We start from the raw sequence: 11,565 nt of genomic DNA on the forward strand, positions 1-11,565 counted from the left end.
AAACACAATGATATAACATGAAAACGGTACAAATTATTTGATCAATTTGATTTATTTGGAAATAAATTTATTTAGAAAAGGGTTAAGCTACTTAATTAGATCAAAAGATTAATCAACCGGAGTAACATTTTATTTTAACAAAATTAATTAATTAAATATTATTCAATATTACTCCCTCCATTTTTTATTATAAGTCATTTTGAAAAAAAAATTGTATTTAAATATAAGTCGCTTTACAATTCCAATGAATAACTAATACTATTTTTCCTATTATATCCTTAAATATTTATTATTCTCTCTCCTTTCAATTATATAAATTTATCTTCAACATGTCATTAATGAAGGATAATTTTGTAAAAACCTTCATAATTTCTCATTTTCATATAACAATTATTAATTTTCTTAATCTGTGTAAAAAATCTAAAACGACTTGTAATAAAAAACGGAGGGAGTACATAAAATGCTATTTAGGTTATTTAAGACTTTTTAATGATGCAAATGTTGACCTAAGATAACTTTTGGTCAACTCAATACATGAATAACTATCTAATAACATAAATGCAGTGAACGAATGACTCTGGAGCAAAATTGAAGTATAACAGAATGTTTGAAATATAGCTTGTAACTTGTGACTGCTCATGTTCTGTATTGGCAAAAATTACAAGTGATATCCATCTCTCTCGGTTTTAAGGACAAAATTGTCTTCAACAATAGCTCTACAAGTAGAATCATCCCTTATCAGGTAGTTTATGGCTTCTGATGTTCTAAACACATGAAATGTAATAACTTAACTAAAGAAAATGATACAATTTAATAATCAACAAAATACCCCTAATCCTGGGGCATACAAGTTACATTCTGCTCCCCATTTAGTACTTCTAAATCTCCAAAAAAGAGTGTGAAAGCCTAACCAGCTGAGCATTTCGACTCCCAGGCTGAATGAATAATACACTAATATCCAGGGGACAATGGCTACCTAAAAACAAGTCAAATATCAATCTAATCAAATTTGTACACAAGATATAGTAATTAGGAAGAGCGGTGAAAGATTAAAAAAAAAGTATTAAGCATGGAAAAATATAAAACTGCAATATCACAAGCTGACCATAGGAAGTAGTTTAGAATGGAAATACTTACATTTGCTTCAAATAATCCTTACAAGAAACTTTCAATGTTGAGTTCAACAAAGGAGCAGGGATCAGGAATGTCAAAGTTGTTTAATACCTGAAAGAATACACAACAAGCAGAATAGTTTAGTTTAGATATATATGACCCCAAGTACAGTCTACTGCACAGGAAAGTGGGAAACTTAAGCCTCCATTATGCAAATGCTCCTTTTGTAATCATTTTAACTCATAACAAAATTTCCATTGCATGTCACTTAATTCAAGAAAATATATACAATTACCAGAATATATAAAATAAAAAACATGAATGCAAAATTATGTTTCAAACAATTGACCATATTAAATCATGACATGATTTCAGTGATCACTGGTACCTCTGGATGAACAATGCCAAAAGTCCCAACTTGCTTTCCCTTGTAAATAATTCTAGCTTGTCTACCAGCAAGAAACTCGGGCTCCTTCAATAACAGTTGAGTTCATAAACTCGAAGTTAGAATCGGAATAAAGTGGTTTCTAAAAACAAGGACAAAATAAAACACAGAGAGATCATGTGTAGCAATATACACTTACATCTGACCGCTCAATATAATACCCTGATTTATCACCAGGTGAAACAAAGGTAATCCCATTCTTTTCCATTACTTTGTCCACTAAGCCATGAATAATCTGCATATCATCATTGATAAATTTAAGTACAATAATCCAACTTATTATTCTGCTAACTGCGAGTAGTGATATTTATTTTTAATAGTATCACACTTTAGTTAAATATATCAAGCGTAAATTAAATTCTAAGCTCGTCTGGATAAGAAAAATTTAGGAATCTAGGTTCATTCATCCTTATCTATAATCAACCAAGTAGAGATAATGATGTATTCAAAGAGAAAAAAACCAAATAAACTGTCATCAAGTAAATACTTAATATATACCTCAAATCCTGCATTAGCACCACAGTACAGTGCAGCAAGTTGGCGTAGATTTTTTGCACCAACATCATTGTCATCCAAAATAGCTATATCACCCACTTCAAAAATCTGAACCAAAAGTTTTAGAAATATATTCATACAAGCTTACACCATAGTAGAGGAAAAAATGGTAAATTGAATTATCTGATGCAGAGGTAGAGCTGATAAATTTGGTCTGACTGAAGTTAAAATCTTTCAAAAGGAAAAACTTAAGAAATACCTTTATGGGTTTTGGGTGATCCTTGTTGTGAGCAGCAGTTTTCAAAATGCCAGGCATAAGACTAGTCCGGACAGCCTGAATATAATATGTAAGAATATAAAACTAATTAAAGCAAAAATATTAAAATAAAAAGAACAAATCTCAATTTTATCACATGGAAACTATTAACAGTGAAGACTATTAATGGTTTGTGCAGCAACTGGAATAATAACCTCTGAGAATAATGCACAAAAATCCAATACTGAAAAAAATCATTTTCTGCAGTCATTGAAATTAGAATACTGCTTGGACAGACACATTACAATTAAAAGAGTTGAAGTGTATGAACCTCAAAGTCTGAAGATCTAGGGTTTCCAATGATAACCGCTTTGGATTTATCATCTTTACGGTTTAGCATGGAAAAGTTTTCTTTTTTAGAGCAGAGTATGAATGTCAAAACCTCCGTGAACCCAATCATTGCAACCTGAAAAGAATTTGGGAATAAAAGGATTCAGGTAACCTCACTTCAAATATTTAACAATATCATTCAAGAATATTCCATGTAGTAATTTAATCTGTAGTTTTAACAAACACAATAAACTGATTGGCAATATTTTAAGGAAAATCAAAAGCATGAAACTTAAACCTGCTTCAATCAAAGGAGTCACAAGATCTATAATTTTGTACTATACCTCTTTTCTGATAAGATCACTCAGCTCATTCAGAGGAAGTAGTGTCAAGGAAGCAGCTAATCTCTTTGACCCCTTATTATCGACTATTGCTTGATCCTTAATAGCATTGAATCCATAAGCTATTGCGACATCCTGCCGATAACAGAACCAAAAGAGGGATGCCTTGTCAGTAAAAACATATGTAATAGATCCAATGTGCATTCATGAATGATCAAGACCATCGTCGCCAGTACCTCCATAACATCACATGGATGAAGAACATCACTTCTAGTAGGGGGTACAGACACAATAAAGTTGCACTGTTTACTGTCAGATGTAGATTGCTTGGCATGCAATTGCATCCGATTTAAAAACTTGGTAACCTGAAGAAATCGGGAAAAAATTATGGAACAATGGCAATATTCAGTTCTGTTTCTTAAAGAAAACATAAGTATTGAATCTTATATTAGAGAAAATACTACACATAAAAAGCTTAACAAAATAGAACTTATGGTAAGAATGACATGAACATCTCAAAAACTCAACCATAGAAGTAAAAAGACCAAACAAAAGAATACAGTCACCCTGTAATATGTAAAAAGATTAAAAACAAATTTACTGGTTGTTTATACACATGCAGACCTTAAGTCCAAAAGATACAATAGCATGTCAAAAAAAGACAAGTTGTAATTAAAATCTGGAAAGAACATCAGCAGAAAACTCTTTTATTTAAAAACCAAATATAAGGATAGCAGCGTTTATCCAAAAAATACTTCGACAAGTAAAAATCTATATAATTCCTATTGTAAAATATAATTTATAAAGGATAGATCAATGGGTACTTCAAGCCTAATTAATGCAGATAAAAAGCTTACAGCGAGTCAAAATTTAAGAACAAATATCTCCGTAAATTTTGCATTAGCAATATATAGGAAATAATTACCTCTTCTGCCTCCAAGGATACTCCAATCAATCCTGTAATGTAAGATAGAGAAACTTCCATATTATAGACAGATAAATCAGGGTATATGTGAGATTTTCCATCAGAAGAAATCACTTCCACGGGTTCAATGACAAACTTATTTGCACAATATTCCGCAAAGGCTGTTACCTAAAAAAAGAATAGTCTGTCGTAATCCAAAATATTATAACTCCAAGAAAATGCAAACAAAAAAATAGAAAAATTCACTGCTCTACCATTGTATTTAAAACAACTTTAGCCTTTGTCAGATCAGTAGCAGTGCATTCAATGAATACATTCTTTGTCTCCAAAGTGATGGCGGAATGTGCACCATTGATAATTGGGGGTAAAGATAAAACAGTTCTGTAAAAAAAAATCATAGCATATCAATAACTGAATTCAACAACACATATAATACGACAACATTAGTGAAAATTAAAAAGGCCAAATGCCACAATTTTCTATTTACAAGACAGTGCAATTAACAGAAAATAGAGTAGGAGGAATAATTAAAAGCATTTCTACAAATTAATCTGACAAATTCAGTGGAAAAGCATCTCACTACAGAACTTTTGAAGGTTCTTTTTTGTCTATGTGTCCGTAAATGACTACTATTCATGTGGTTGTGTCATGGTTAGAAATTCAAGGTACATAAGCAACAAGCACTTAACTTTTTCATTGAAGAAATTTATTATGTACGCTTTAAATCTGTAATATTTTAAATTTTATGAATTTGAATAGGGTATCTCATCTGATAGACGTTTTATTAGAGGGCAGAAATAATAAAACTAGTAGAAGATGGGGATTCCCACTAACTAAATCAAATAAGACAAACTGACTCAATCCTCATGCACTAACACAAGGCTGCATATTAAAGGTAAACCACAAAGTCATATTTCCTGCATATAAGCCTCAAAGCCTTTGCTTTCATAGAATAAGTAAAACCCAATCACCTCAGAATTTTCACTGAGAAATCTCAAAGCTTGAAATATCCCCCCCTCCTGAACACATCAACAAGTACAATAAAACCATGCACAAAAACATAGTTTCTCTTGGAGAACAGAAAGTACTCTAGGCCTTGTAAGTTTAATGTGATGTAAATTAGCAAGCATTCCCATCAAAACGCTTAAATAACAATACAAATAATTATCATAATATCATAATATACAAACAAAGCTTTCTGATAGTATTGCCAAAATGAGAGCTAAAAGATTTCAAAGTTTTGCAAATTCAAATAAGAGGGCACAATGAAAATATAATACCTCTTACTATCATATAAAACAGGATAAACGGGAGAGTCCTCAATAATATGCAGGAATTTCTTCAGTTTCAAATCTGACTGTCAAAATTAAATCAAAAAGGTATTCAGGTGCATCTCAAATGAACGATGTCCAAACAGAAAAACAATAAGTGAACACCTTGTTGGGTGGACTTGAATGACTCATAAGCCTACTTGTGCAAGCTTTATAACAACTTAAACTATATAAATATATAAAGTAAGAAAACATTATTCAAAAACTCACTTTGTAGAACTCCATGAGCTCATCAGCCCTGAAGCTCCTTTCCTACCATGTCAAAGAACAGAGGGAGGTAAATCATTAAAGTTTGAACAGCAGTTTGATAAATAAATTCATCGACTAATAAATATTTCTATCTTTGAGTACTACACAAGGGATCAGAAGTCAAAACATGTTCCTTCCATCAAAGGAGGCTGTAGTGGTATGTGATTTCAAACATATGCTTTTATAGAATCAGAATGCCCTAAATAAAAGTTACCTGTTTTAGAGGAGTAAAGTTAATACTCGAAGGTGGTAAAGCCTGAGAGAAAAAATATAAGAAAAATCAATATGCTGATAACCCATATAACCAGATAGAATCCAATTGGTAAGAAAAAGGAAATTAATCTTTGAGATATATCTCTTGGCGAAACTGCCTTAGAAAACTCCATATACAGGGCCGGGGTTTAATACCAATACACCAAATCCAGCAGCAATACACATTATATAAATGTCATTCAAAATCTTGATTTTGTTAAAGTTTTCTATCCATAATATATACTCAAAATTTTCATGCTCTAGAATTTGAAAGAAATCAACCTCATAGGTAAAAGGAGCCTCCAATTTATCCAGATCATGAGTGCCAATAGCAACAAGGGTCCTTCGCCTGAAAAAGAATGAAAACAAATTAATTGAAAACCATTCATAAAGTGATGTGGTATGAGATTACAAAAATGAAATAAAAAAAAACTGCTGAATAAAAAGGGAACCTAATTTAGAAAGAAAATAGCATGAATTGGAAACAAAAGGGTCCAAAAGCCACCGGCTAACAAGAAGAGTTTTCCAATTGTTCCATCAAAAATAGAAAAGCAAAAGATTCCGTGATAAAGAATTAATGTACAATATAAGGAAAGAAAAAGGGCACACATGACAGCATTCAAACTCACAGGACTATTTTGGTTTGAAGAATCTAGAGAACGTGAGAAAGACAAAGGTAGAAACAGAATTGAGTGAGAAATTTGTTTTACAGGAAATGAATCAAATATATGAAGTCTGCTAAGGTACTTATACGCTACAATGGCTTGCTTTGCAAGCTATTCTTTCCATAGAAACTTAACTGCTGTAACATTTATGTTGCCAATAGTGTGCTATAGCGTAATAGCACAGTGATTGAAGGGTTTGGCCCAATGCTGTCTTCTTTTAAGGGTAACTTCAATTTGAACCCTTTTAAAAGTAAAAGTTTGTTCTTAATTTTGTTACGTTCTTACTCAAACAATCGTTATGCTCTTCTTCATACTTTTAGTTCAGTTTTGTTCTTCTACTCTCCTTCAGCTTTATTGCTCTATACTTCAGGTTCTTTAACTATTGAGTACAATCGTCTATTTCTGTTTTTGCGTATTTATGTTGACTTTGTACAGTGGTTCTTAGTCTTTGCAATGGCGGCTACCTCGCTATTCGTTATATTATTTTGCAGGGTCGGTGCTATGCGATCCTCAAAGGTTAACAACATAGAGTATGACAAACAATCAAGCCTTATCCCACTAAGTGGGGTCAGCTACATGGATCAAATTACGCATAATATTCTCACAAAGACCAAGTTTCTACCCAAGTCGTTAATCTCGAGATCTTCCTTAATAGTTACTCCTATAGTTTTTCTAGATTTTCCTCTACTTCTAGTTGTTTAACTATTCTCCATATGATATACATTTAATTTAACCACTACATTAGCAAAAAGTTATTTTAACAACATAGAGTAAAACTACAAAATTACCCTTCAATAGATAGAAATCTGTTACAGCAGTATAACTGACTAAAGATGACTCTAGAATATCCAAGTAAACATATAAGAGCAATTACATCATTGTTTCAGAAACAGGTAGTGTCAGAGTGTGCAGCTCAAAACAAATAAAGCAGCAATTCAAATCACATTACCGACAAATATTTTGATGCAGCTTGTCTTGGAGATCAATAAAGCTGTTGTATCTCGCTTTATCAAAAGTTATACCTCTCAATACGGCACATACAACAAAGGGCCGAATCAAAGATGTCTGCAATGAGACAAGAAATAATTCACTTTCCACTTAGAAAAGGCTCATACTACAAAATTGTGTATTCACAGCATAAATAACTACCTCTGGCTTCACATGCATTTTAAGCATTTTATCCTTACTAATGTCAGACAATTTGTAAGTGGGGATTTCCTGGAACCCACAGAAAACTCGAAGGGCTTGAGCCAGTCCTTCAAGACAGAGTAGGTCATATCTGAGGAAAAAGTAAACAGCAGTGTTTTAATAAGCTCTTGCAAACCGTGTCACAAAACTTATGATATAAGATTAGCTCAAATAAGTCAATCCAAACAGGCCCTAACTCAATGCACAGTCAAATTTTGCTGATTTACATCAGCAGTAATGAAAGCTTTAATCACAGGGATACCTGTTTGCAGGAATTTCAATTTTGTAGATAATTTCTTCATCCTCATCAGCATCTTCTTCTTCCAAATGCTTCTCTTTTCTCACAATCGCTTTTTCTGTCGTCTAATATACAAATGTAGATTATTGATTATTACTATTAAAAAATCCAATTGAAGCTCCAATTTCAAAAAAACGGAAAAATCACTTACAACATCGTCAAGCTCAATTCCAAAACTGAAACACAGGTCTTCAAATTCCTCTTGCGCTGAAAAAATCCAAACAAGAAAAAATGCCAATGTCATCAACTAGCCTGAAAAATTACTGATTGAAATGAAAACGGAGGCTCACTGTAAGTTCTTCCTAGAGCCGCAAACAGACGATCCCGCCCTACACTGATGGTAGGCATGGTGTTCTTCTGATCGACGAGTGAATGAATGAGCACGTTTGCGAGAAGCTGGAACTTGTAGCTTTCACTTGGTGCGTTTAAGCAATTTTCCAACCCGAAGATTTGTGTTAGGTTTTTAAATGGGCCGTTAGTTTCGTTTCAAGGCCCAATAAACATGGGCCGAGTTTGGTTAAAAAGAACCCGGTTCGGCCCAATAAAAAGTGAGTAGAGTTATAACTTTATATAAGCGGCATTCACGTGTATGTCTATAAAAACCCTAATTTAAACCCAGGGTTGAGGCTTGTGAGACTAAAACCCTAAAATTCCGAAAATTTTCATCGAAATGGGGAGCGACAGTGAAGGTGAGAAATCGGTGCAAAGAGAGAAGGAGAGGAAGAAGATACTTGCGTTAGCTCCTATTGCAAAGCCTCTTGCTGGGAAGAAGCTTTCCAAACGAACACTCAAGCTTGTAAAAAAAGGTACTTTGCGTCTTGCTTGTTGGTTTTGCCGCTGCTTTTACTTCAAAACTAAGCATGTATCAAAGAATGAGGTTATTCCGGAAGTTACACATGCTTGTTGATTTTTTATGAACTAGAGTGTGCTATAGTTTGAATCTAACCGTTTGAATATTTGCTTTTTTTAAATAGCAAAGTTTAATTATTTTTAGTTGTGCTAGTTGAGTTTATCTATGTTGTTGCTTATGTGCTGTTGCTCCAACTTACTTGATAGTCTTGAAGTTTTGAAGTTTTAACTTATTAATATGCTAATTAGTAACATTAGCTTTACATTTAGGGTCTAAGTTACTGTTTACTCATTAGATTTTATTAGGCCTAAGATTTTATTTGAACATGTGGGTGAGGATGGGTAATAGGGTATGACTAATGGACTTGAATGGAAGATAACAGAATGCTCCATTTGGTTTTGTAAACTACTATCTGCTTGAATCACCTGTCACTAATTCAGTCTGTAAATAGTACCTTTCATTGTATAGTACTTGGATTTTAAATTGTGAGATTTTGCTCTACAGAAAAAGTTAGTTTGTTGGTTTGTTAGTTTGTGGGGTACAAGGTAGTTAGTTAGTTAATTTCGTGTGTAAATAGCACCTTTCATAATAAACTTGGATTTATACATGTAGTATAAGTGCTGTTTTAATATGTTGGTTCTCTAAATGTATGCATTGTTTGGTCACCTTGTCTCACATATACTTGCATCTTTCAGCGGCTGAACACAAGTGCATAAAGAGAGGAGTAAAAGAGGTGGTCAAAAGTATAAGGCGGGGTCAAAAAGGGTCAGTATTAAGTTTGTATTAAGTTTTTACTAGATTTTAAATTGTATTGCAAGTATTTAAGAAATACTTAATATTTTCAAAGGACTGTTTAAATTTTTTCTCTTCGACGCCATTCCTTCCTCGAGGTTTATTTGAAGTCCCATTTTGTTTTTTCTTTATTGATGGAAAATAAATCTGTACCCTTATTTTCTGCCTTTTTGTCAAATGCAGAGTATGTGTAATAGCTGGAAACATATCACCAATTGATGTAATCACTCATGTTCCTATTTTGTGTGAAGAGGCTGAAATTCCTTATGTATATGTCCCCTCCAAAGAAGTAAGTGACCAACTTTGTTTTTAATCTCTGCTTTTTTAAAGTTAATAGTATGGACCACTTGTTTCATAATGCTACTGTTGCTTTAGAAAAACTGTTATTCCATAATTGTGTTCATATATGATGAGAAACATCAATTGCTCTATAAGATGAAGTTCATTCATATACTAAATTGTTTAGATCATTTTCCAGGACCTTGCAACTGCAGGAGCAACGAAGAGGCCTACTTGTTGTGTTTTAGTGATGACCAAACCTTCAAAGGGTGAACTTGCACAAGAGGTGCAAGAGAAACTAAAATCAGAGTTTGATCAAGTTGCATCCGATATCACTGAGCTTACGACTTCACTTTTTTGAAACAAACACAAATGTATTTGGAATGTAGGTTACAATGGATTAACATATTGGTAGTGTGACATTCCATTGTTTTTGTCTAGGGATAATGATATTTCTATTGCCTTATTTTAAATGTTATTGCTTGCTTATTTTAAGGAAAATCGCTAAAACTTATCTAAAAGGATTCTGCACGAATTATGTGTACTGTGATTGTTTACCGTACATGCGAATGTGAATGTTTGTTTCCTTTCGAAACTATCTTTTGTGCCAAATGCCTTTTGACAATTACGTCAAATATCACATTGCTTGCTCAGAATTTCACTGCAACTATTATAAACACAAATGTGGCACAGTTTGATATTGTAGTATGCTGGTTGGTGGATGTAAGTTATAAAATATATTGAAAAATGAATGATTCTTTAAATTTAATTGAAGTTATTTTTCTCATGTAAATATATATTTTAGTACATCACTCGTGTGAATTGATCATATTAGTAAAAAAAAAAAAAATTATTTCATTTATGTATGATATAGCACTAGGAATTTCCAGTTTAGGTTCTTTTCAATGTGGGTATTGACAATGAAATTTATGATTTAGGCTCTCTGATCTCGGGGTGTTAAACTTACTTTCAATGTGAGTAATATGGAAGCATCTTATTGTTTCATCATGTGCTATTTATAAGGAAATCAATCCAATCGTGATGAACTATTGAGGAATGAGGTGACCCAACATCGAGTTTAGTTAGGAAGGACACACCTCTAAAAATATCAAAATATACTTAGGTATTTTTGAAGATATATCTCTAAACACACATAATTTTATTTTTTATCAAAATTTAATTCGGAGATGTGTAATTTTTTGAGGTTAATTCGTTGACACATATTTAAAGTCATTTTTTTTTCTTTCATAAATCAAGTAGTCATTCCATTTTTTTCCAAAATAAATAGTTTGGAAACATATCTAAAGTCATCTTTTTTCTTTCATAAATCAAGTAGTGATTCCATTTTTCCCAAAATAAATAGTTTGGAGATGTATCTGGGAATATTTTTGAAGTAAATTAGAAGATACATCTTCAAAATCTTGTCAGCATTTTTTTTTGTGCATAAACATTGTTCTAAATTTATAGTTTTTTGAATTCAAAATCATCTTAATTCGATTAACATTGTCATTATTTGATTCAAAGATCAATAAACACGTATATCATAGAACAGAGTAATGTATTAAAAAAAAAATCTTAGTACAAAAAAGGAAGAAAAACATACCAAAACTACCCGAAATACAATCAAATGCATAATCTACTGAGTATGCCTAATCCTAATCTCTGGCTCCTCCTTTGCCGACGGTAACTCAAGACATTCAGTACCTCGGTAAGAATAGAACGAGCTATGGCAACTGCGTCATTGCCACCTCCCTCA

At 32.5% G+C, this 11,565-nt stretch overlaps 2 protein-coding genes across 2 annotated transcripts; one reads left to right on the forward strand and one right to left on the reverse strand.

The window, feature by feature from the left end:
- Positions 1-588: 588 nt before the first annotated feature.
- LOC131634390 (phenylalanine--tRNA ligase beta subunit, cytoplasmic) lies at positions 589-8,333 on the reverse strand. The gene is made up of 20 exons (XM_058905057.1): positions 8,179-8,333; positions 8,040-8,095; positions 7,853-7,953; positions 7,552-7,681; positions 7,352-7,467; positions 6,020-6,086; positions 5,700-5,741; positions 5,447-5,488; positions 5,186-5,262; positions 4,160-4,286; positions 3,906-4,073; positions 3,217-3,345; positions 2,984-3,115; positions 2,641-2,775; positions 2,313-2,387; positions 2,057-2,161; positions 1,698-1,793; positions 1,502-1,585; positions 1,138-1,224; positions 589-976 (listed from the first exon to the last, which is right to left on the reverse strand). Exons 1-19 carry the CDS (start codon positions 8,234-8,236, stop codon positions 1,156-1,158), a joined length of 1,809 nt encoding a protein of 602 aa, XP_058761040.1. The 5' UTR covers positions 8,237-8,333; the 3' UTR covers positions 589-976; positions 1,138-1,155.
- A 153-nt stretch (positions 8,334-8,486) lies between these two features.
- On the forward strand, positions 8,487-10,405 carry LOC131634407 (H/ACA ribonucleoprotein complex subunit 2-like protein). Its single transcript, XM_058905073.1, has 4 exons — positions 8,487-8,694; positions 9,434-9,503; positions 9,714-9,819; positions 10,009-10,405. The coding sequence occupies exons 1-4, from the start codon at positions 8,559-8,561 to the stop codon at positions 10,168-10,170; spliced, it is 474 nt and encodes a 157-aa protein (XP_058761056.1). The 5' UTR covers positions 8,487-8,558; the 3' UTR covers positions 10,171-10,405.
- Positions 10,406-11,565: the final 1,160 nt, after the last annotated feature.

This window comes from Vicia villosa, linkage group LG1 (assembly GCF_029867415.1).
Source record: "Vicia villosa cultivar HV-30 ecotype Madison, WI linkage group LG1, Vvil1.0, whole genome shotgun sequence".
Classification (NCBI taxonomy): Eukaryota; Viridiplantae; Streptophyta; class Magnoliopsida; order Fabales; family Fabaceae; genus Vicia; species Vicia villosa.

What these genes read in the sequence shown, in the direction of transcription:
- LOC131634390 (XM_058905057.1), bottom strand. Translation starts at nt 8,236, where the DNA reads ATGCCTACCATCAGTGTAGGGCGGGATCGTCTGTTTGCGGCTCTAGGA. An exon ending in CTGCATCAAAATATTTGTCG is followed by an intron (nt 6,087 to 7,351) that starts GTAATGTGATTT and finishes ATTCTTTTTCAG; the next exon opens with GCGAAGGACCCTTGTTGCTA. An exon ending in ATTATATTGAGCGGTCAGAT is followed by an intron (nt 1,586 to 1,697) that starts GTAAGTGTATAT and finishes CTGTTATTGAAG; the next exon opens with GAGCCCGAGTTTCTTGCTGG.
- LOC131634407 (XM_058905073.1), top strand. Translation starts at nt 8,559, where the DNA reads ATGGGGAGCGACAGTGAAGGTGAGAAATCGGTGCAAAGAGAGAAGGAG. An exon ending in ACTCAAGCTTGTAAAAAAAG is followed by an intron (nt 8,695 to 9,433) that starts GTACTTTGCGTC and finishes TGCATCTTTCAG; the next exon opens with CGGCTGAACACAAGTGCATA. An exon ending in ATAAGGCGGGGTCAAAAAGG is followed by an intron (nt 9,504 to 9,713) that starts GTCAGTATTAAG and finishes TGTCAAATGCAG; the next exon opens with AGTATGTGTAATAGCTGGAA.